The sequence below is a fragment of the Pogona vitticeps genome, chromosome 6 (genome assembly GCF_051106095.1).
Source record: "Pogona vitticeps strain Pit_001003342236 chromosome 6, PviZW2.1, whole genome shotgun sequence".
Taxonomy (NCBI): domain Eukaryota; kingdom Metazoa; phylum Chordata; class Lepidosauria; order Squamata; family Agamidae; genus Pogona; species Pogona vitticeps.
Genome location: NC_135788.1, coordinates 34,021,850 through 34,045,217, shown reverse-complemented (window position 1 = coordinate 34,045,217; position 23,368 = coordinate 34,021,850). Strand labels below are relative to the sequence as shown.

The following is a 23,368-nucleotide window of genomic DNA, read 5'->3' as shown; positions in this document are numbered from 1 at the left end:
CAGCCAGGCTCCAAGCCGTTTAGGACTTTGAAGGTTAAAACCAACAGCTTGAAATGAGCATGATAAGCAATTGGCAACCACTGCATATATTCAGTATTAGGGATCCTATGATTTTGATACCATCCATTAGTAACCTGGCTGCAGATCCCATGCCCTTCTCAAGGGAAGCTCCACATATACAGTAGTGCATTGCATCCATCCAGATACACTGTGACTAAGGTGTGGATGACTGTTGCCATGTCAGGTCAACCCTGATCTGTCAAGGAGAATGCAAGCCCTTCCTGTCCAGTTTGTGTCTTAACCCACAAGAATAACTTTTTGCTGACCATTAGCATTTCTGTCTTGCCAAGAGCTAATTTCAGCTTGTTCTATTTGGACCATTATTGTGCTCAGGCAGCATTGAGGTGCTCACTGCTTCCTTGTAATTAAGTGATCAAGGAGCCATAGATTGTGGGATCAGCATATTGGTGGCTTCAATAGCTTTGAATGACCTGAAGGTACCATAATCTTTCTTTTTCATTGTTCTGATGGTGTCTTCCATTCTTCAAGCTTCATGTAATTTCTGCATCAGTTTCAATTTTCATGAGCCTTAATTGAACTCATTTTGTACCACCGCTGTTGCACATATCCTTTGTAGCATGTGAAAATAGTTCACAAAGGCAGCTGCAGTTCCTTATGCTGTTACAACTACAGTGGGGTCTTGACTTGAGAACTTAATCCGTATTGGAAAGTGGTTCTCAAGTCAAAAAGTCTGTAGGTCAAGTCTCCATTGACCTACAGTGCATCGAAAACCGATTAATCCCATAACAGGCCGTTTTTGCTCCATTTTGGTTTTTTTCTGGTCTGTAAGTCAAATCTCAGGCTGCAAGTCAAACCTAAATTTTGCGGCCAGAGAAGTCTGTAACTCAAAAAGTCTGTAAGTCAAGCCGTTTGTAAGTCAAGGGTCCACTGTATGAGGTTGTGTGTAACAGGCTTGCTAGGGATACACCTCTAGCACCTTGCAGGCTACCTCCCTGTATTTGAGGAATATGCTCTGCTAGGCCTCCTGTGCCTCAGAGAAATTACTCAAATGTGTGCAAAGGGAGAAACTTTACTTGCATTTATTCTGCCAGAGGACAGACGGTCTTGTAAGTACAAGCTAGCATCTTTTAGTATGTAAAAAAAGAGAATGATCCCCATTATGCATGCTTAAATCTCTGTTTTATTTGACAGAGAACTAAGCATGCATAATGGGGATCATCCTTTCTTTTGACTCCGAGAAGGTCTCATAGGGGAAACAGAGATAAGATTGTTGTTTATCAGAGAAGGAACATTGTATTGAGGAAGCCCATCTCAGTAATAGTGACTACAAGAAATAAAAGCAATTATACTTGAGTAACAATTGCATACAGGCAACTGAGATTGGCTGAATGCATGCAGACAATTTTGATATCAAAGTATTGCGTAGAAAAGGGAGAGAGAGGGGGGAAGTCTTGGTGGTGTTTACAGAGTGTAAGTTTTAATCTTGTGTTTGGGGATATTGTAATATGACTTAAAGTTATAGAAGGGTGATTATTATTAAGTACTCATGTTCTGTTCTGATCCCATGAATGATTGAAGGTTGAGACCCATTGATGGTGTGAGACAGGAGTTAAGAAAGAGAGAGGGAAAATGGGTGTCAGTGGATCTTGGAGAGGAAAAGTGTACATGGTGCACTTCTTGGAAGCAGACTTCATGGGAGGGAACAGAACTCAAGGAAATTTTGAAATACAATCTGTTTATAAATTTGCATTTGCATTTGTTTTATATGGGACTTGATGTCATTAAGGGTGTGATCTCCCAGTAGACAGTTTTTTTAAAATATATATTTATTTGTAAAATTGTATACTTATTGCTCTTAAATTTAATATTGCCTTTTAATGATGTAAGGTGCCTCTTTACTCATTGTTCATAGCTTTATATATTATCTTTTAATGATGAATATTATCTTTTAATGTATAACTGTTGTATATTCATTGTTTTCATCTTCTAATATTGTCTTTCAATGTTGTAAGCCTTCTTGCATCCTTTTCAAGGAGAAAGGTGGGGTGAAAATATTTTAAATAAATAAAAATAAATAAGATACAAAATGAGATCTTCCTGAAATTTAGTACAGTATATCCTGTTTTTAATTACTGCTTAGGGGCTAATGTAGTAAGGCAATAGCACCTGGTAGACTGGGGGAGAGGGCTTCATCTATGAATTTCAAGGCAGGCCCTCCTGCTTTGTCTGTGATTTATTTATGCAGTGACATCTATGCATTAGAATAAAAAGGAAAATTGGACTTAATATTCCAGTTCTTTTGGTCATGATTGCAAGGGAATTTGCAGCAGTTAGCCAATACTGAAGTATAGTAGATGAATCATATTCAGCTACATTCAAGATAAAGACAGAGAAGATGACAACAAAACAATACAAGAGGATAAGCAGGTGCCTCTTTATTTCTTAAAGTACCTCTGTTGCCAGTTTGCCATCTTGTCTGCATCTTCTGCCTTCAAAGAAAAAGGAAGCAGTTTTTCTGCAAGGTCCACTAAATCGGCAGCTGAATTCTGAGTCAACATTTACATTGCAAGTTCCAGCTAGAGACACAGGAAAAGATCTCCACCGTTGCACAGGAATCTTGATCTGCTTTGTACAATGTCATGCTTTTTTAAACAGGTTCCAAAATTGTCAAAATCGGTGTTGTAAACCTTGTCTATTTGCAGTTTGGTTTACAGTGTTGCTTCTCTATTTAAAACAGATGTTAATGAGCAAAATGTTGTTTGTACATTTGAGTTCAGCCTTAGTTGCAGGCTGAAGTCAAATTACTGCGTGATTCTTCTAAAACGTATTTCACAATTAGCCTGTGGCTTTAACCTTTTAAAAGTAGAAAAGTTGTTTTCAATTAATTGATTTTATTTTCCTTTCTTTAAACAGTGGACAGACAGACATATTTTCAGGACAAGTATTCTTTCTACCAATTCACAACTGATGAGTGTACCTATCTTTTCTGTGAATATGAAGGAGAAGATGGATGGAAAAAGGGTGTGAAACTGTTGCTACAGCTGCTGCCTGTTATTCCTCCGAGGATTAATTTGTAAGTAATTTCCATGTGATTATTGTTGGATGCTCCTGGGATATTTGTCTGCCTGCCGGCCTGCCTATCTATCTACTTGCCTGTCTGCCTGCCTACCTACATACTGGTTTTTCCTTTTGCCTTATTCACTAGACAGTTTATTTATTTATTTATTTATTTAACTTATATGCCGCCCACACTACCCGAAGGTCTCTGGGCGGCTTACAGCATTTAAAATACAATAAAAAGGCAAAATAAAAGGGCAAAATAATTAAAATGCAATTAAAATATATATTCTAAAAATTGCCATCAGACCTACAGCTGATATTATTTCAGTTAAAATTCATTTGGAACAGGAAGATTTTGACCTGGCGCCGAAATGTCATCAGCGTTGGCGCCAGACGAATCTCAGTTGGGAGGACATTCCATAGTCTGGGGGCAGCTGCCGAAAAGGCCCTTTCTCTACAAGCCCTCCCTCTTATCTCCTTAAGGGATGGCTCTTTCAAAAGGCCCCCCTGGTTAGATCTTAACTGCTGGGTAGGTTCATATGGAAGGAGGCGGTCCTTCAGGTATCCAGGGCCCAAGCCGTTTAGGGCTTTATATGTCAAAACAAGTTACATATGAATGTTTTTGATTTTTTCCCACTTATAATATAATGGGCCACAGTGTTACTCTTTTTCTTGTTTCGTTTTTAAAATCTAAATCAGGCCCAAAGGATATAGCTGTCTCTGTATTATCTCTATGGAGCAATCTTGCATTGCATCTTGGGATAGACTGGCTGTATATTATTGGGTGTTTTCTTGAAAGACCTTCATATACGTATATGTTCAAGCTAATAAGGTATCATTGTATACTTTGCAGTGAAAAAACAAGGACATATGAAAATGATGGATGGCAAAGCCACAGAACTGAGAAAGAAAGAGAGTAAGAAATAGGAGAAGCTGAGCTATGAGTGGAAATGAAGTGAAACTTTGAATCTCATTCATTAGAAATGGTTATGAGTGACTGGTTCCCCTGTACTTTTTAATGAGAGAATGGATGGAAGAAGCAGAAGCATTTTGATATCTGGATCTAGAAGTCGAGAATCACTGAGGAAACAAGATGTGCTTCACAAACTAATTAGAATGAACTTGCTAAATCAACTATGAAAAGTGGGTGTCAAGTTTGGACTTTGTTTAGCTATGCTGCATCTGTTGGTCATGAGAGTCCCACAAGATGATAATGAATTCTGGTTCATCTCAGATCTGATCCCTCTTTCCTGCCATTAAAATGAAATAATTTATTTCCTTTGCTGCATTTCTCAGTAAAAGCCACTGTGAAGAATGCTACGTAGAGATGGGGGTACTCGTATACCAATATGAATATCCTCGCACAGGTGGAAATAATGAGGGCCGGACTGTCCACTTACGATTTCGCCGCTGCCACCAGCTCCACAGAGGCTTCCTGTTGTGCCGTTGTCTGCAATCGATTACCCAGGTCTGGCAGGAGGCGGGATGACAAGCCTCTTTGTCAGGTCGCAGAGTTGCTAATCCATTGCGGAGAATGGTGCAATAGGAAGCCTCTGTGGAACCAGCGGCAGCTGCGAAATCATTAGTGGATAGTCCGCCCCCCTTGTTTTTTCCAACTGTGCAGGGATATTCGTATTTGTATATGAATACGAATACCACCATCTCTTATGCTAAGTAATAGCACAGTTTAAAATAATGCACTCTTTTTACAAAAGGGGTTCTTTTTAATTTTGGCATGCTTGAATACAATAGAAAGGCATGGTTGATATACTCTTAGAAACACCTCAGTTAGCTATTTCAAGGAGGGCAATTGTGTTGATCTTTTGCTGCAAAGAGTCTTGTGGCACCTTAAAGACCAAGTTTGATTGGCCTAAGGTTTCATGGTCTGCAGCCTGCTTTTGCATTTGAAAAAGTAGGGTACAATCTATGGAAGGTAAGTTTATTCCAAATAAACCTGTTAGTCTTTGAAATGGCACTATATAATTTGATGTTTCCATTAGTGATACTGTAGAATCATAGAACTATTGAGTTGGAATGAACTCCAGCTCTGGTGGAACCTTTTGCCAGTACAGGAGTCCACAGCAGAAGCAGCTGGCTATTCATGTCTGTTTAAATCCTTCCAGTGAAGGAGAGCACACCAACTTGCAAGGTAATCTGTTTCACTGTGGAGTAGCTTTTAGTGCACTTAAATTTTATTCAGTTCTTCTTAAGGTTTATTCAGAAATACGTTTCTTGCAATTTGAATGCACTAATTTGATTCTTATCCTCAAAATTTGTTTCAACTTTCCATCAAATTTTGCTTCAGGTATTTCAAATGGTTATCATACCCCTTCTCAATCTTTTCTCCTGGCTAAACATCCTCAGCTCCTTCAACCATTTCTCATAGATCTTGATATGTGGGCCCTTTACCATCTTGATTGTTTTCCTCTGAACATATTCAGACTAACTGATATCCTTCTTAAACTGTGGTGTCCAGAATTGAACATGATACTGCAGATGATGTTTGACCAAAGCAAAATAGAGTGCTACTGCATTACTTCCATTGCAATGGACATTGTACATCTGTTGGTTAAGCATAGAATTGCATTTGTTAGGCTTTTCCCTCTATTGTTGTATCACATTGTTGACTTATATTTAATTTGTGAAGTTTGATACCTGTAGATTCATTTTACGTCTAAGAGCTTTTCTGCACATATTGCTGCAAATCTAGTTGTTACTCATTCTACATTCCTTCATCTGATTTTTCTGCAGCAGTTTACCTTTACTATGTTGAACTTCATTTTGTCTTTATTGGCTTTGTTCTCCAAACTGTTGTGGTTGTCCTGAATCATTGTTGTATCCCCTGAGGTATTTGCTACCTCTTCCAGTTTGGTTTCATCTGCATATTTACTGAACATCCATTTATTAGTTCCAGGATTAACGTCGCTATCCAGAAACATCGCTATGTGGGGAAGAAAACCCCAAAGGAACACATTAAACTCTGTTTAATGCGTTCCTACTGGGGAAAAACTCACCACTATGTGGGGAATCTCCATCCAGCCGCCATTTTCGCTGCCCGGTAAGCGAGGAATCCGGGCCAAAACACAGCGGGCGGCCATTTTGCCAGTTTCCTGCTCCAGCCCCTCCCCCTCCCTGCCTTACAGCTGATCCGCTGTGCTCTTTGAAGCTTCCCCAGCAGCTAAATAGGCAGTGAAAATGTACTGGGGAAGCCTCTGAAAGCCGCGCTTTGCCGGGGTGGGGGTGGGGTGGGGGGTGGCAGGGACAGGCCCCGCCACCTCCCTCGCACCCCCACAGCAAAGCACTGCTTTCAGAGGTGCATTTTCACTGCTGTAAAAAGCCCCAGGAGGCTTCCGAAAGCGGCGCTTTGCCGGGGTGGGTGGGGGTGTGGTAGGGGCAGGCCCGCCACCCCTCGCGCAGAGGCTTCCCCAGTGCATTTTCACTGCTTATTTAGCTGCTGGGGAGAGGCTGGAGCAGGGAAGCTGGCTCCCAGCTCTTTTCTTGGACGATTGCTTTCCCCCCATCGCAAGCTGTGCAAAAATGGGGCATTTGTGATGGGGGGGAAGCCATCATTGCAAAGCGATTTTTCCCTGTAGGGAACATCGCAATGCGATGGCAAAAGCAATGGCAATATCTTCATCGCTATGCGGATTCGTTGTTAAACGGGGCACCCGTTAAGCAAGGCAGCACTGTACACTTAACAGATAGCCTGGGGAGCTTAGATGAAAGAAGAATGTGAAGGTCCAACCAGGGAAAAGATAGATTACTAAATATAGTAATACTGGAAAATTTGCTGTTTTTCTTTATCTCTCTTTCTAGTGTTATTGTATAAGTTGATGTAAATGTACTATCTCACGCTCTGGCATTTTACCCCCTTCCCTATCCAGGCCTACCCCCCTAAACCTAAATTCCCTTCCCCATAATTCTAACCCCATTGAAAAGAATTTAAAAAAAAATCAGAAGTGAAAAAAGAATACTACAATTCAAGTGAATTAGTCTTCTGTTTGTAACATTAACAACAAGAGATGAATGTTTCAATTTCTAACAGTTAAGATCAACAAATTAATTTTGAAATGCATTCCTTCAAGTGATATCCACTCTCCATCCATGCTTCAAATCATGGATCATGTACATATCCTTTGCATACAATGCCTCTCCTTCCTTCCTGAATACCTTATTCCTTTCAAGTACTGCATTCCATTCATGAATCTCATCCTACCAAGTTTCAGGAACATATATTTAATCAGATCTGTCTTGTTGTAGTTTGTAAAGAAACTGAGAATCTGGAGCATGGAACATAGAATTCACTAACTAGAAGCTTCAGTGCTTCTCTGGGAGTGCCTGAGAAGCTGGCTGAGAAGAAGATAGAAGCCAGTGCCTGCCATTAAATAAAGAATTCACACCTTCTGTTAAGGAAGGCTTCAAAGGGCACTTCCAGGAAGCACCAAAGGAATCTAATGCTCTCACTTCAACTCTTGACTTTAAAGACCAGTCCACATCCTTCCCCAGTCATGCAAATTAGGCTGTGGGAGAGGGAGAGGAGATGGAAATGCTTTTGTTTGGGGTGTTCACAAAAGGAGATTAATATTTTGATTATGACAGGTGTAGAATAGTTTATTATATAAAAGGGCTTACGAAAACTAGTTAGACAGCCTAGCCTATCTCTCAGGAGAATGTTCTTTGCTCACCTGCTATTCCTGGATGCCAAGAAAGGGGCTCAGTCTTGCTCAGAAGGACGATACTGAGTCCATTTGCGGTCCGATGAAGTTTTGCGAGGAAATAATGCACTGTGTTACAACTCTGCTACAGTATGAGTCTAGCTTAGCTTTAGTTGTTTCCTGGTATTTTCCTTGTATGGCCTTAAGGCAATCTCTTTTGCTATAAGTATTTTGGGAAACGTATTCTCAAAGGCTTTCACGGCCGGGATCTGATGGATCTGGACGGGATCCGAAAAACCCACAACAACTGTATTTTGGGAAATCTTTTTGTTCATTTTTTGGAACTCTTGCTTTTTGTCCTTTTAACATTTTTCTCTCTTGAGTAGAACACAATAATCCTTTCAAGCAGTTGTCTGGGCTTTTTGGAATAGAGTGTTCGTGGTAATAAAAGAAGGTCTTGCCTTGACCAAGCTACTGGGATTTGTCATGTTTGTTTGAGTGTGATGGCAATTCGACTCTTGTAAGGAAGGCATCTTGCTTAAGTGCCTTACCTTGTAGATTTTGTTTTGAACTCCCTGCAGATACCGCCAGTTCTGACTAAATTGTCTTAGACTCCATAGTCATCACCACTGCTGACTCTTGCCAGGGGAAGCAAGAGTAGGGTGGCAGAGTTACTATAGAGGAGAGACGTGATCAGGAAACATCACGTTAAGAGTTCAACTTGTATTATGCTTGTAATTTCTGGGTTTTCTCCCTTTTCCTGTTCTTTAGCCTTAGATCCCTTTATGAGATATTTTGTAACCCTTTTTTATATCTTTTGTTTCAAAAGGAACAGAAAAATAGAAGATACAGCTGAAACAAATGCTGAAATTCTTGCTCGCCTAACTTCTGCGGTAGGTATTTCACAAGAACTTCCTTGATCTTTTTGAAATGTTATCTTTTTATAGTGAGCTGTAGTCTTATATCTTCGAATATCTTTTGCATGCAGCGATTTAATAAGAATAAGTTAATACTGTGCTATATTTGTATCCTGACTTTTAAACTATGCAGGGATCTCAGTGCAGATAACTATTGGATAAGTGCAACAGCAGTCATCAATGTATTAAAATATGATGCAGCAGTACATTAAGACACAAGTAGTGATTAAATCCACACAAACTCAGGGCCAGAAGATTGTAAGTGTGTTAAAATAGGCATCTAAAAATTATGAATGAATGAAAAAGTCTTTATGTGGCACCACAAAGATGAGAAGGTTGACACCAGACAGTCTTCTTTGGGAAGCAAATTTTTCAGAAGGTAGCATCCCTGCCCAAATGATGCACGACATTAGTAATAAAAATTGCTCGTTGTCTTTTTCAAATATGTTAATTCTCTATTAGCAGTAAGTGGACTGTCATAGGGGAAGGAATAACTAGGAGAAAATAATTGTGCCTGTATCCATGAAAGGCCCATGGAAATTCCTCGAGAAAATGCTGGGAAACTGTTTAATCTTTGCAAGCAGGAAGAATTTTGTTCTGCAACTTCCAGAATTCTTTAGCTAGCATGTTCTGGGAGTCATAGTGCAACAAAGTAACTTTTCCGAGATCTGCAAGTAGTGAGGTTGCAGAACTCTATGAGCACCAAAGAGGTTGTATACTTTTGGAGGGATTTAAAATGGTTGAGATCAAAATAGATTGTGAGAGTTTCTAAGAACCAATGTCCAACTGATCAGCAAAAAATCTCTCTCTCTCTCTCTCTCTCTCTCTCTCTCTGCATGTGTGTATAAACACACACACACACACACACACACACACACACACACACACACACACACACGGGGTGGGGGAGAGAAATGGGATCTGAATTGCTGTGGACTGATCAGGCAAGAGACTGAACTGAACCCAAGCCTATTAAGTGTCATAAAATGTTGTACAGTATTTATTTTTAAGCAGGCCTGTAATGATGACTAATTGATTTTATTAGCTTTGAAACATAGTGTTGAATATTTAAATAGGATTACTTATTTTTATTTCATGAAGCTTCACAGATGCCAGTAACTTGCTGTAAGCATCCCTGAATGTATACTCTTAAAATGGGGCTACAGGGCCCCCTGCAGACAGGAAAGACCAGATTTAGAGCAGTGGGTAGATAAACAGGCAAAGATATCCAAAATTAAAATTAGAGTAAGCAGATATTTATATATTCCCCAAGCAAAAAACAGGGTGATTTCATGACATCTTTAATTGATCCTGATGAGAAAGAATGTTGGAGGGGAGTAAAGCCATCTTGAGATTTGAGAGATGAGATAACTTTTTCTTTAATCATTCAACATAAAGGGTGTTAGCAAGTTGACCACTGGGATTCCATACCCATCCTTCCATTTGATCCTGACAAGATGAAATTGTCAGGATAGTGATTAGGTAGTTATTTGTTTGAAACTCATGGACATGGTCATCTTGGGAAGAATTCTTAACTCTGTAAAATTCCTATAAAGATTATCAAAGGTCTGCCTTTATTAAGGTTATAATGCATTCTAAATCATGATAAATTAAATAAGATATTTGTGACTAGTATATGGAGTATTAATAAGAACTGTATCTGTACAAACTAAAACCAGGTTTAGTAGTGAATTAATGTCTTTATTATGTAGGTTTTATTGTCACATAGTAGTGAATTGATACAGTTTTATTGTCACTAGCTTCCCTCAGACAGCAGTTCAGTATTTTTGGAAGGTGTTTTTCCCCCCCTCAGAATAATAGTAGAGGTCCATTTTCTTGATTCAGGCTAGAACCAGTTTTGAAAGGAAATGCATACTTTTTTTCATACAATGGAAGGGCAAGGAACATTTGAGTGATAATAGCTGTATCGGTTGGTGCCAAGTTGGTTCGACTGCAGGAAACAACTGTGCAAAGGATACTCTTGTTATATTTTAATTGTTAAAAAGTACATTGAGTGCTGCAGTATGTACCTCTATAATGAGAGATTCCCCTACTAACATAGATTATGTCTGTTTTTTAGGTCATTTTCTTAAAGATACATTGTTATTTGAAGCATATGTATGTGTTATATATATAGCCAGTAATACAAACAGTAGTGAATTTTTTATATTTAGAGCAGCCTTTAAAAATGGTCCAGTTTTTTTAAATTCTTACTTCAGAATACAACAATAAGGAAATAAATCCAGTTCCTAACCCCAAATTGAAGTAGGCCCACTGAATCAGTTGCTGAATGATAACTGAGTAATTCCTAGTGAGTCTTGTGGCACAGTGGTTAAACTGCAGCTGCAGTCAAAGACTCTTCACAAAACCTGAGTTCATTCATGGGCTCAGGTAGCCAGCTCAGGGTTGACTCAGCCTTCTATCCTTGTGAAATTGGTAAACGGAGTACCCAATTTGCTGGGACAGGATGGGTGGTGGGGGAAAGTGTAGCCTGCATAATTAAATTGTAAACTGCCCAGAGAGTGCTTTAATCACTTGTGGGTTGATACGGTAGGGTCTTGACTTGAGAACTTAATCTGTATTGGAAGGCGGTTCTCAAGTCAAAAAGTCTGTAGGTCAAGTCTCCATTCACCTATAGTGCATTGAAAACTGATTAATCCTGTAACAGGCCGTTTTTGTTCCATTTTGGTTTTTTTCTGGTCTGTAAGTCAATTCTCAGGCTGCAAGTCAAACCTAAATTTTGCGGCCAGAGAAGTCTGTAACTCAAAAAGTCTGTAAGTCAAGCCGTCTGTAACTCAAGGGTCCACTGTATATAAGCAGCACAAATTTCTTTTACTTGCACGAATACAGTTGGTTTGATGAGTCTTCGTCACTATAGCTGGGAATAAAAACTGGACCTGGGCTGTAATTATGCAAGAGGACAATGTATTAGAACTGTTCTTCTTCTCTCTGTTCCTGGCATGTTTCTGGACCTAGTTCAAAGTATTCTGTGTTTTTTTTTTAATTGAAGTATTTTATAACATTTGACCAGTCACCTTAAGGTTTGCCTGTCTCTGTGTATATAAACATTAACTTTGACATCTTCATTGGAGACTCTTTCCTTTAAACCTCAGCCAAGTAAGTTGTAAATAGGAGATTGCTAGAGGAAAGGACCTTTTTGTTGGTGCTGTTCTGACTTTGGATTATTATCTCCACAGAGCTTTGTCTCATGCTTTCATTGATTTCCTTCCATTGCCAAGCAAGGACCTTAGCCAAATTCACCAACTCTATAGCCTGGCACTAAGAATAAGATTACAGAGAATTGACTGGCTCCTCCCCCTCCCCATTGTTGCATTTTTCCTTGTTTCAGTGACAGGTGAAGAGGAGAAGGCTCTACATGCAATCACTAGTTCTGGAAAATCTGGATTCTTGCTCAGATGTAGAGCCTACATAGAAGGCAGTCCAGTCTAAACACAGTCATAGTTGGAGTGAAGAATGCCTTAACAGGACTCTTATCTTCATTTGCAGTTTATTTAACCTATTTTCCCAGACAACTTTAACCAGGGTTTATATATGTTTACAAGCCAATTTTGTTAGCCACCCTAAGGGCTCTGTTAAAAGATAGGCTAAAGATATCCACAGTAAACAGTCCTGTATTGTGACATAGTATTCCTTAGGGGTGGGGGATGTGAGGTTCTTCAGATGTTGGTGGGTTGCAACTGTAGTTAGATCTAGCCAGCACGGCCATTGGTATGAGAAGACAATGGAAATTGCAGCTGAGCCACATCTAGTGAGCTATATTTACCCCATCCTTGCCATAGGTTAAATTCTATTAAGCATGGTATATGGTGAAGTAGAGGCTTTTAATCATCTTCCCCTCTTTTTTAACAGGAGGGCTTTTTTTGGGGGACCAGGTCTGAGGGATGTTAAATTGTAATGTTACCAGGGGTATGACTGTGAATTGAAAAGATAGAAGTTGCATTGTAGATGTGCTTCTTTCCATGCCCTGTCCAAGGTATGCCCCATCGTAGCTTTTTTTTTTGCTTTATTGGGAATTCTGCTGGTATAATAGAGTCACTTCCAGATCTCAAAATCTTACAGTCCCATTTGTGAGCATAGAGTTGTACTCCAATGTTGTTTTTTTTAAAAAGTCATTAGGGAAAAAACACAGATCAAACTTAGTGTAAGGCAATAACAGAAATATTTAAAAGATTGCATCCGATAGAAATATAAAATGCTAAATTCAAAGTCTCCATTTATAACCTAGTGAATAGTTACTAAATGAAGCACTTATAATAATATTGCATATCTTTGCATGTTGCTTTGAGTTCCAGTATAATATCCAAGTTTACATAATTCTCTCTTAGATATATTCAAGGACATTTCTCCATTTTTAGTACAAAGATAGCATGCAATTTTGCACATGATTGCTAGCAGCCATGGCAGGCCCTCTGTAAATATAGCATTGCTCTTCATAAAGTAACAGTTTGCACAAAGGAAATGACAAGCAAGCATTTTTAATTCTCAACATGGTTAACATCTGTTTTCAGTAGCTTCCTGTAGCTATAAAATGTGAGCATAAAACATTACATTCAGCACTGGGTGTGAGAGAAACCTTTTCCTTTTTAACAGAATTTTGTCTTCCTCTGTTCTCCCTTTATCCCTCTAAATCTACTCCAGAAAGTCTCCGGCCTTCTTGAGCATATATCCAGGGAACTATAGAAACAAGGGGAACATGTATTCCATCCATGAATGACATTTTCTCAGGAGGAATTATATACAATCCATGATATAATTTTAAAGCCAATAGGCTATGCGTTTTTACTTTTCTTGTCTCTATATGCGAAATGTGTGTGTAAGACAAACCACTGATGTATATTTTAAACCACGAGACACTAAAGCTTAAGCTTTTATTTTTCAGCCTTTTTAATGGAAATGCTTTTGTTCTAATAATATATAAAGTGACCTATTGAAGGCACATAAAATTATATAGAATAATGGTGTTGGAAGGCACCTATAAGGCCATCGAATCCAACCTCTTGCTCAATGCAGGGATTCAAGTCAAAGTATGTCTGACAGATGATTCTCTAATGTTCTCTTCAATGTCTCTAGCACTGGAGCACTCACCATCTCCTGAGGTAATTGGTTCCATTGTTGTACTGTTCTAACAATTAGGAAGTTTTCCCTGCTATTCAATTGAAATGTGGCTTCTTGTAACTTGCCCATTATTCCTGATTTTGGGATGACTGAGAACAGATCCTGCAGCTCCTCTGTATAACAACCTTTCAAACCTTTCAAATATTTAAAAATTGCTATCATGTCTCCCTACAGTGTTCTTTTTTCAAGGCTAAACATGCCCAGTGCAGAATAGCAGGGAAAGAGTACTTCACAGAATTTGGAGACCATACTTTTGTTAATACAGCCTAAAATAGCATTTGTGTTTTTTGTAGCCACTTCACACTATCGGTTCATATTCAGCTTGTGATCTACAAATCCAAGGTTCTTCTTGCTTGTAGTATTGCTAAGCCCAGTATCCCCCATCTTGTAACTTGTTGCATCTTGCAGAGTTAAACAATGAGATTCTGGCTTATCATATAAAATGAGATATTATTTAGATAACATATTTAGTTTTTAATAGGAAAATAGTGCCATAGTGTGATTTTGTGAGCAAAGAAAATCATGAGAATATTTATTTTGAAACGGAAATTGCATATAATATTTTAATATTATAATATTGTCCATAAGATAGTTGCCTGAAACTTCAGAAGCAAAAAAAGGGAGTTTGCAGATTTGCAAATTGGTTGGCCAAAGATAAACTAATAACTTCTGAAAATAAGCAGATGTACGGTATACTTGGAATAGAAAATTTAAGTAACTCAGCAGGTAAAAAGAGTACATACTTGAAGAGTCTGAGACAGAATAATTTTTGTTCAGTTACAAGCTTAGAGTTGATGCTTTTAAACAGTTGATGAGGAATGCTTGAAATTAATTTTAAAATATTCATCAGTTTTTGTTTCTGAGAACAAAAAATGTGTTCTTTATTTGGACAAACAATAATTTTCCAATTAGAAAAATAAGCATGATAAATAGAAGTATCCAAGGGTCCGGTTACATTAATGTAATGCCCCAGAATATGTGGCAGTGTTATTGAAATGGATTTAAAGTCACGTGGCAGTCGCATGGTATTTGAACCACAGTGTGCATTCCCTTGGGATAGCTTTTAATCAGGCATTTCCCCCTGGTACTGTATCAATGTCAGAGACTACACTCACAATTTAAATAATTTTTAACAAATTTCCTAGACACCTGCAGACTGCTATGTTTACATAACAAAACAGGAGCTCCGTGTTTTGCCCAAGAATCCAGTATTTTGAGTTATTAATTTTTATTATGTAGCCACCTATGCAATCATCTTACTTTTTTTGATTAGTGTTTCTAAGTGGCATAGCACTAGAACACTGGGGGGTGGGAGTTCAGAACACTGGACAAAGCAGTCTGATGTGATATAAATAAATAATTGTAACAAATGTTCAGACAGATAACAATTTTTAAAAAATATACCAAAAGAGTTGTTCACATATGGGGAATCACTTGAAATTAAATTGATGTGATGTCTGAGTTAAAATAAATTACTTTTGGTGGAGGAGTTAAACCACTTCCAGTCAAAAACCAAAACAAAGCCAAAAACACAATTCCCTGTCAAAACAATCTGCTCTTCCATATGCATCATGCATTCACCTTTTAAAAAATTTATTTAAAACACCCAAAGCCCATTTTAGATAGAGGTTTTAGTCTTGTGCTGTCTTCAAGTGAAAAGAAAATCAAATTCCTTATAGATTTTTCCAATTCTGATTATACCTCTGTATGAATCATTCTTGTCTCGGAGGAGATTTACATTTCTGTTTTATAAACATTAGAAATATCTCTGGTTAAAAAAGACAGTTGATAAAAAACAGTTGTTTCAGAGAGATACGAGGTTTCTTGTAAATAAAACAGTAATTACGTTTGGGTGGTTGCAATCTTTATGAAAGCTGCTTCAGATTCTCTGGTTGACCCAAGACAATGTTAATCCTTTATCTTTTAGTTTTCAGTGGCTATACAGGGGCAATTCTGAAAATATTAAATGAACATAAATTGAGTAAGAGATAATTGGTTGAGCAGTGATGCCAGCTAAATCTGCAAGTAGTCTCAAAACAATATCTACAAGACATTCAAACTATGATATTCATCTTTGCTTCGACTGTGTGAGCTTTTATATTGTAATAATGACGTTTGACCTTTTCTTCCATGACTATCTGACTTGATTTAACTGTGTTTAAATTATTAAAGAGATTATTAAGAGGACATCCATGATTAGGATGGATATAAAATAGAACTGATAGTATTTTCATTGAAGTATTAAGCATTTGAAGGATCTGGATCTGAAGATACGTATACTTCCATTTCCAATATTGAAAGTTAACCTTTTTGGACATAAATTTTTTTTTCAAATACAGAAGGCATTATTTTCCATTAGGCAAAATGGAAAGACAGCAGGAAATATGACAAAACCACTAAGATGGTATTTTTGGAGGCTGTTCACAGGCTGTGGAATTCCCTACCTACCTGGGAGGGGGGGCAAGCTGGCTCCCTCACTGATGTCCTTCCAGAATCAGGTCTTTGACAGCTGAGTACTGGGCAGTGAAGGGCTTTTTTAGGATGTGGTGTATGTGTGCTTTTCATTGTTTTAATTTCTTTCATTGCTGATGTAATGATAATATGCTCGTTGCTTTTTAATATTGTAATTTATTGTATTTTCCCTGCATTTATTTTGAAATATATTGCGAGCTACCTTGAATACCTTTATGAAACCATAACCTTCCATATTCTGAGAAGTCAGAAATTTATCAAGAAAGTAGACTTCTTAGTACGTATTTCTGATAGGTCAATACATTTCATATTTTGAAAAAAAAATGTGAGAAATTCTGAATTTCTTCGTAAATCTTACTCAACTGCCGATACTTGCTTTTATTTATATGTCAGTGTAAGAACTGATGCTGGTAGTTCTTCTTTAAAAAAAGCCTATTATTTTCATCTTTTGCTTTATCACTAGTCCTTTCAGTGCTTTATTACCGTTTTCAGTAGCTGCCACAGAAAATCCACAGAGTAATTTGTCTATCTGAAAGGGAGACATTGAATACCAATAAATACAGTAATAAAATATAGTAATAAATCAAGTCGGTTCTGACTTATGGTGACCCTTTCTAGGATATTCTAGGTAATGAGTACTCAGAAGTGGTTTGCTACCCTCTTCTTTTGAGGCCAATCTGGAACTCTGCAGCTTGCCCAAGGCTAAACCATTTGACTCTTCTCCATGGGGGCACACTGAGGAATTGAACTCCCAAACTCTTGATTCCACAGCCAGATACCTAACTCACTACATTTTAATAAATTAACTGATAGTAGACTTATTAGCACAGTTAATTCAACACATTCAGGTGATTGGTTTAGATCAGTGGTTCCCAACCTTGGGTAATGCAGGTGTTCTTGGGCTGTAGTTCCCAGAAGCCTTTGCCACCAGCTATGTTGGCTGGGTTTTCTGGGAGTTGCTGTCCAAGAACACCTAGGTTACAAAAGGTTGGGAACTATTGCCTTTGGTGATAATATGTGCCTGATGTTTATGTAATGGCAGATGAAGAACGGACATGCCATCCATCTTGCATTCAGTGAGCACCCAGTCTTTAATCCTTTAAATGTCCATTAAAGAGGGAGGATATAGTAGGAAATAATGACATTTAATGAAATAAATACCATGTTTTCCCGAACATAAGACAGGGGCTTATATTAATTTTTGCTCCCAAAAATGCATTAGAGCTTATTCTCATAATTTTATGAAAATAATGTTTTAATGTTGATAATTTTTTTTTCATGTACAAGAATCTATTTAGATACAGTCATGCCATCTTCTTCTGATTGCTTCACAGTCCTGCACAATGGTGGAGGGTGGGGTTTCACTTAACTGGGGCTTATTTTTGGGGTAGGGCTCATGTTACGAGCATCCTGAAAGATCATACTAGGGGTTATTTTCAGGTTAGGTCTTATTTTCAGGAAAACAGGGTATATGCTTCTAAAATAACTAGGAAAAATTTTAGCACGTTAATTTCCCACTGTAGGTAAAGCTTTACTGTATCCCAGTTATATTTATACATAACTGTAGTAAAGCAAAGAAAACTTTTTGTAGCGTTAGTCTGACTTAGATAGAAAATAAAATCCTGTGCATGTTTAGGTCTAAGCCTGTACAAACCACACTGAGAGTGGCTTAATTTAAAATATGTGTACACAAGCCTTCAGGCTGATTGCAGTGGGATCAGTTAGACATAGACTGCTAGCAAAACTTTTGTCTCCAGCCTAAAGAGCACAGGTTAAGTATGTAGGTATCCTTATGCTTTTCTGTATTATATGGCTAAATATAATATAAAAGTGACATGCATATATCTTTAGCTTTGCACAGTATATGTAACAACTTTCTTTAGCCTAGTGGTAACTCTTGATCTTCTTGGCATGTTAGGTGCAAAGAGAATTGGCTGCTGTTCTTGCGATGAAGGCAAGAAAATCAGGTGAGTATATCAAACTATTGATTCTACAGTTTTAAGTGGTATTACATGCAGGGAAAAAGATAGTGTAAAACTGCCTGAGTGTAACAAGAAACATTTCTTCCTTCTGTGTATTGCAATTAATGTTCATGTGATAAACTAAAGATCTAATTGAACTAGGGTTTCTCATACAAACCAAGTATTCTTTATGTTTGCTTCATTTGTTAATGTTTAATAAACTGATGTTTACATGTGCATTGTCTACAGTGGGTAGATGCTGATTTTGAAGATGGCTTTTGTTTAACACATTTTAGCAGGGGAGAGATCACTGACTTAATAATTTCATTTTTTCCCATTAGTGGTGAATGTCTAACTTAAAAACAAACAAACTCCTAAATAAAATGTTGACAAAGGTTGTCAAACTGGCATGAGCCTGTTCATTTGTGCAGGACTGAACAGTTAATGAGTATATTTGAAGAGCAGGCACAATGTATGGATTGAACAGAACATAAATGAGCCAAACATTGCTCTATTTCATCCCCCATTCCTGCCATCCTTAGTTTTAGCTAACATTACTTATGTACATTGTTCACCAGTGTCAACAGGAGCAAATGGGAGACAAGCAAAAACATAATTATGTGGCCCCTCTTAGGTTAACAAATAACTGAAATTCAATATACCCATCAAGCATTATTTATTTACTTAATAAAAATATTTATTACTTACTTTGCTGCACACAGGAGCTCCCAAGGCAATAAAAGCAAGTTCGTAACTATTAAAAATGTTGAAGGCTAGATTAAACAATATGTTTTAAAAATTATTACAAAGTACACCAACAAAAATGTCAATGACGATTATACCTAGTACTCTTGCATAAGACAACAAATATTGTAGTGCATACGTAATGAGTCAATTGGGAGGCATATATGTTCACAAATAACTAGTCGTTTTGTGTTCTATTTGTTACTGATTACATCTCTCCAGTAGTTTTGACTGTCTGCCAGAAGCATATCAAGGATGGAGCAAGCTTGACTTGCTTTGAGAGTCCACTGCTACACAGAAATCTCTGTTTTGTGTACTTAATGATCTAGCCTGTCAGAGCAGTGACTCACAAAACAGGTGAAAATCTCAAGTTTTGGGTAGACTGGTATGAGAGAAAACTGTCTTCTAGTTATCCTGGCTCCAAGCCATTTAGCCCAGGGCTTATTGGTCAAAAACTGCCTTTTGAATTGAGTTTCAAAACAGATTGGAAGCCAAGGAATTTGCTTCAGGAGCAGTGACATGTAGGAAAGGAGATGCTCAGCTCACATTTAGAAGCACTCTTCACTTCAGAGGTGAAAGAGATCTATATTTGCATATGCTAGGGTGAACATTTCTCACCTCTGTGTCTTTCATACCAGGACGTTTGTTTTTGCTTTGCTATTTGTCACTGGAAGTTAAACACAGGCGTATTTTCTTGTCTGATTGCTGAGGCAGAGAATTCAGAGGAAGTCCCACTGCTGGGGGGGAAATGTGGTGTCATCTGAAGTGCATGACAAAGAGTCTGCCTCATGAATTTTGTTCTAGTTGTAGCTTCTGACAACTCTCCCATTATCTCCTATTCCCCACTTAGATCGCATTACAGTCTAATTGAGGAGTAATTAAGGAACAGAACACTGTGGCTAAATCTGCCTTTCCTAGGAAGGGCACAGCTCATGCACCAGCTGAATTCTTGAATTCTCACACCATTTGCTGGTAACAGAAATGTACGAGTTGACTGTTGATAGATATGATGACTATAGAAACATCTATGTGCTTTGAGCTAGGTTTTATATCCAGAGTAATATTTGCAGAATTGGTACCTCATTTGTACCGGCTGGATATCTCGGTGAGTTCGGTACCTGTTGGCGGAGCCAGAGGCTGGAAGTTACGTTCCTCCCTGTGCCTTCTAGGAGAAGAACCAGCTTGTGTAGCAGCATAGATACAGAGTCCTCCCAGAAGAAGGAACAACAAGCCACTTCTAAGTTGTTGTTGTCGTTTAGTCGTGTCCGACTCTTTGTGACCCCATGGACCAGAGCACGCCAGGCCCTCCTGTCTTCCACTGCCTCCCGGATTTGGATCAAATTCATGTTGGTAGCTTCGGTGACACTGTCCAACCATCTCATCCTCTGTTGTCCCCTTCTCCTCTTTCCTTCACACTTTCCTAACATCAGGGTCTTTTCCAGGGAGTCTTTTCTTCTCATGAGATGGCAAAATTCCATACATCACTACAGGAAAAACCATAGCTTTGACTATGCGGACATTTGTTGGCAAGGTGATGTCTCTACTTTTTAAGATGCAGTCAAGGTTTGTCATTTCTTTCCTCCCAAGAAACAGGCGTCTTTTAATTTCGTGGCTGCTGTCACCATCTGCAGTGATCATGGAGCCCAAGAAAGTAAAATCTGTCCCTGCCTCCGTATCTTCCCCTTCTATTTCCCAGGAGGTGATGGGACCAGTGGCCATGATTTTAGTTTTTTGATGTTGAGCTTCAGATCATTTTTTGCACTCTCCTCTTTCACCCTCATTATGAGGTTCTTTAATTCCTCCTCACTTTCTGCCATCAGAGTGGTATCATCTACTCTATACCTAGAGAAATCTGAGAAGGGTCACCGTAAGTTGGAATCAACTTGATGGCACATAAATATTATTTATATTATCTCGTTTGGTATAATGTCCTTCACAGAGAGGAAGCCTGCCTTGTGGATTTTCAGTGCCTGGGGAAGAGCCTTTATTCTTCCAAGCATTTAGAACTATTTTAGGTCCTTACAGAGCATAGAAGTCTTCTACTTTGCTGTAGAGTCCATTCTTCTTTTGCAGGCTTCATCTTAGGTTTGATTTTGTCCTTTATATAGTTATTGTTTATGGTTTATATTTTAATGTACTTTTCGCCAAAGAGAACCTTTGGTAACTTGTAGTCTTAAAGTACAGTAAATAAATAAACAGTATTCAGTATTAATTTGTTCTGCGAAAATTGTCATCTTATGAAAAAATAGTCTTGAGAGGTTCCCTATGCATCAGTCTAAAAAAAAAGTCTTGTGAAGCATCAGTCTAAAAAAAAAAAGTCTTCAAAGCATGGTCATAGAAAAAAAAAGTCTTGCGAGGCACCATAGTGATCGCAAAAACCAATTGTCTTGAGGATTTTTCATCCCGCAAGGCAATCATCTAGTGAGGCACCACTGTACTTGTAACTGATGGTTATTTCTGGAGATGATCCTTAGAGTTTGTGTCTGATGGAGTGTATATTTAAAGAAGAGTTCAGTGTAGTGTTATAAATCAAAAGCATATGCAAACACAACACTCAACATTACAGTTACATTTATTTAAAATATTTTTATGCAACAACTATCAGGTTTCTCAAAAACTACCCAACTTGTAACACTTGTGGGCTGATACATAATGATCATTTTCTGATACATAGTGATCTTGCATATATACAAGGTTAGCCTGTTTTTTCACAGAAAATAGCTTTTTGCATATTTAGATATGGGAGACATTTACAGTTAGTGGCACTGAGCTTCCAAAATACAGTGGTGCCTCGCTAGACAATGATAATCTGTTCCACTGAAATCACTGTTTAGCGAAATCATTGTCTAGCAAAAAGCATTTCCCCATTGGAATACATTGAAACCTGTTTAATGTGTTCCAATGGGAAGAATCGTCATTGTCTAGCGAAGATCGGCCATAGGAAAGCCGCTTTACAAACCGCCAATCAGCTGTTTAAATCGCTGTCTTGCGAAGCTTAGGTCCCGAAAACACCTGTTTTGTGAGTGCAGAGGGAGCTAGCGAAAATCGGTTTGCGAAGCAGGGACCAAACATTGTCCAGCGAAATTCCCCCATAGGAATCACTGTTTTGCAAATCGCTATAGCGATCGCAAAAAGTCAATGTCTAGTGAAAAAACTGTCATGCGGGGTAACTGTCTAGCGAGGCACCTCTGTAACTTTAAACAATGTTCTAACTGCAATGATTATTCTTATCCCATAATTAGTAGTATGTCAGTCTGCATGTCAGTTTCAGTGATGCAACGGATTTGCTCTAAATTATATTGGAATTGGCATCCATGAATATAAATAAATTAATTAATAGTTGTTAGAATGAATTCATAATCTGAAATACAAAGAATCAAATCTTATTGTTTAGAGTGGTAAATCACACTAGCGTGGGTCCATTGAATCAGTCAGGATTTAGCGGGTTAACTCCTCTGTTGATTGAAATGAGCGCAATCTACTGGTGATTTACAATGCCAAAGTAAGTCACAGTTAGAGTAGGCCAATTTGAATAAAAGGACATGATGGAGGAGTTGACTGACATTGATTCAGCGGACTTACTATACTAAAAATTTAGTACACTGAGCAACAGGGGTTTTGGTCACTGTCTTAATTATTTAATATATGCAGTAGACATGTCTGTTTTCTGGTGCTTAATTTTCTGACTTGTCTCTCCTGAGGTCAATTAGCTAGAGTAGAGAAAATGAACATTAATTAACTCTGCTTATATAACACTATGTCAGACAGGACACGTTCTAAACTTTGCAATTTGAATTGAGGGTTTTTAATAATGAGACACTCCTTAATGTTCTACTGTAGCTGTAATCTGCTGCTAATTTCTAAACACTGTGAAATGATAGACAAATGTTTCCTTTTATTTTACAGAGCAAAGGGATGGAGTTGATAGAATGCTATTCCCTATTTGGTATCCAAGAAATTGATCCTTTGGGACTGGTTCTCTCTGGAAACCAAAGTAGCATAATGAGTAGCCTTCCCTGCAAATTCAATATTAGTGTTACACCTCAGGTCAAAAGAAAGTTAATGACCATTTGCACAGCAGATATAGAAAATTGCATTGCATTGAATATTATTGTCAATTTAAAAGTATAGCATTACACTGAAGTAATTTATATTTAAATTGATTTAAATTACATGTTCTAATAACAAGACATTAGAGAAGACTTTTGTGAAAAAAAACTAGCATCAAGCATATTTGTAACCCTGATATAAACTGTCGTTAAACACATTTAAAGCAGTAGGGTACAAAAATCCATTTGAAAACCCCTTTCAGGCAGCCAGTCACTAACAGAAAGCTTGCCTGAAGAGAAAGGTCTTCACTTGTTTGTGGAAGGATAGCAAATATGGGGCCAGTCTGGCCCCT

The 23,368-nt window shown here is 38.0% G+C and overlaps 1 protein-coding gene across 1 annotated transcript in view; it reads left to right on the top strand.

The window, feature by feature from the left end:
- RAPGEF5 (Rap guanine nucleotide exchange factor 5) overlaps positions 1-23,368 on the top strand; it is a 173,321-nt gene that overhangs the window by 36,599 nt on the left and 113,354 nt on the right. The window contains exons 5-7 of the mRNA XM_020781222.3: positions 2,935-3,094; positions 8,566-8,629; positions 18,180-18,228. Coding sequence (XP_020636881.3) covers positions 2,935-3,094; positions 8,566-8,629; positions 18,180-18,228 — 273 coding nt within the window. The remainder of the gene's footprint in view (positions 1-2,934; positions 3,095-8,565; positions 8,630-18,179; positions 18,229-23,368) is intronic.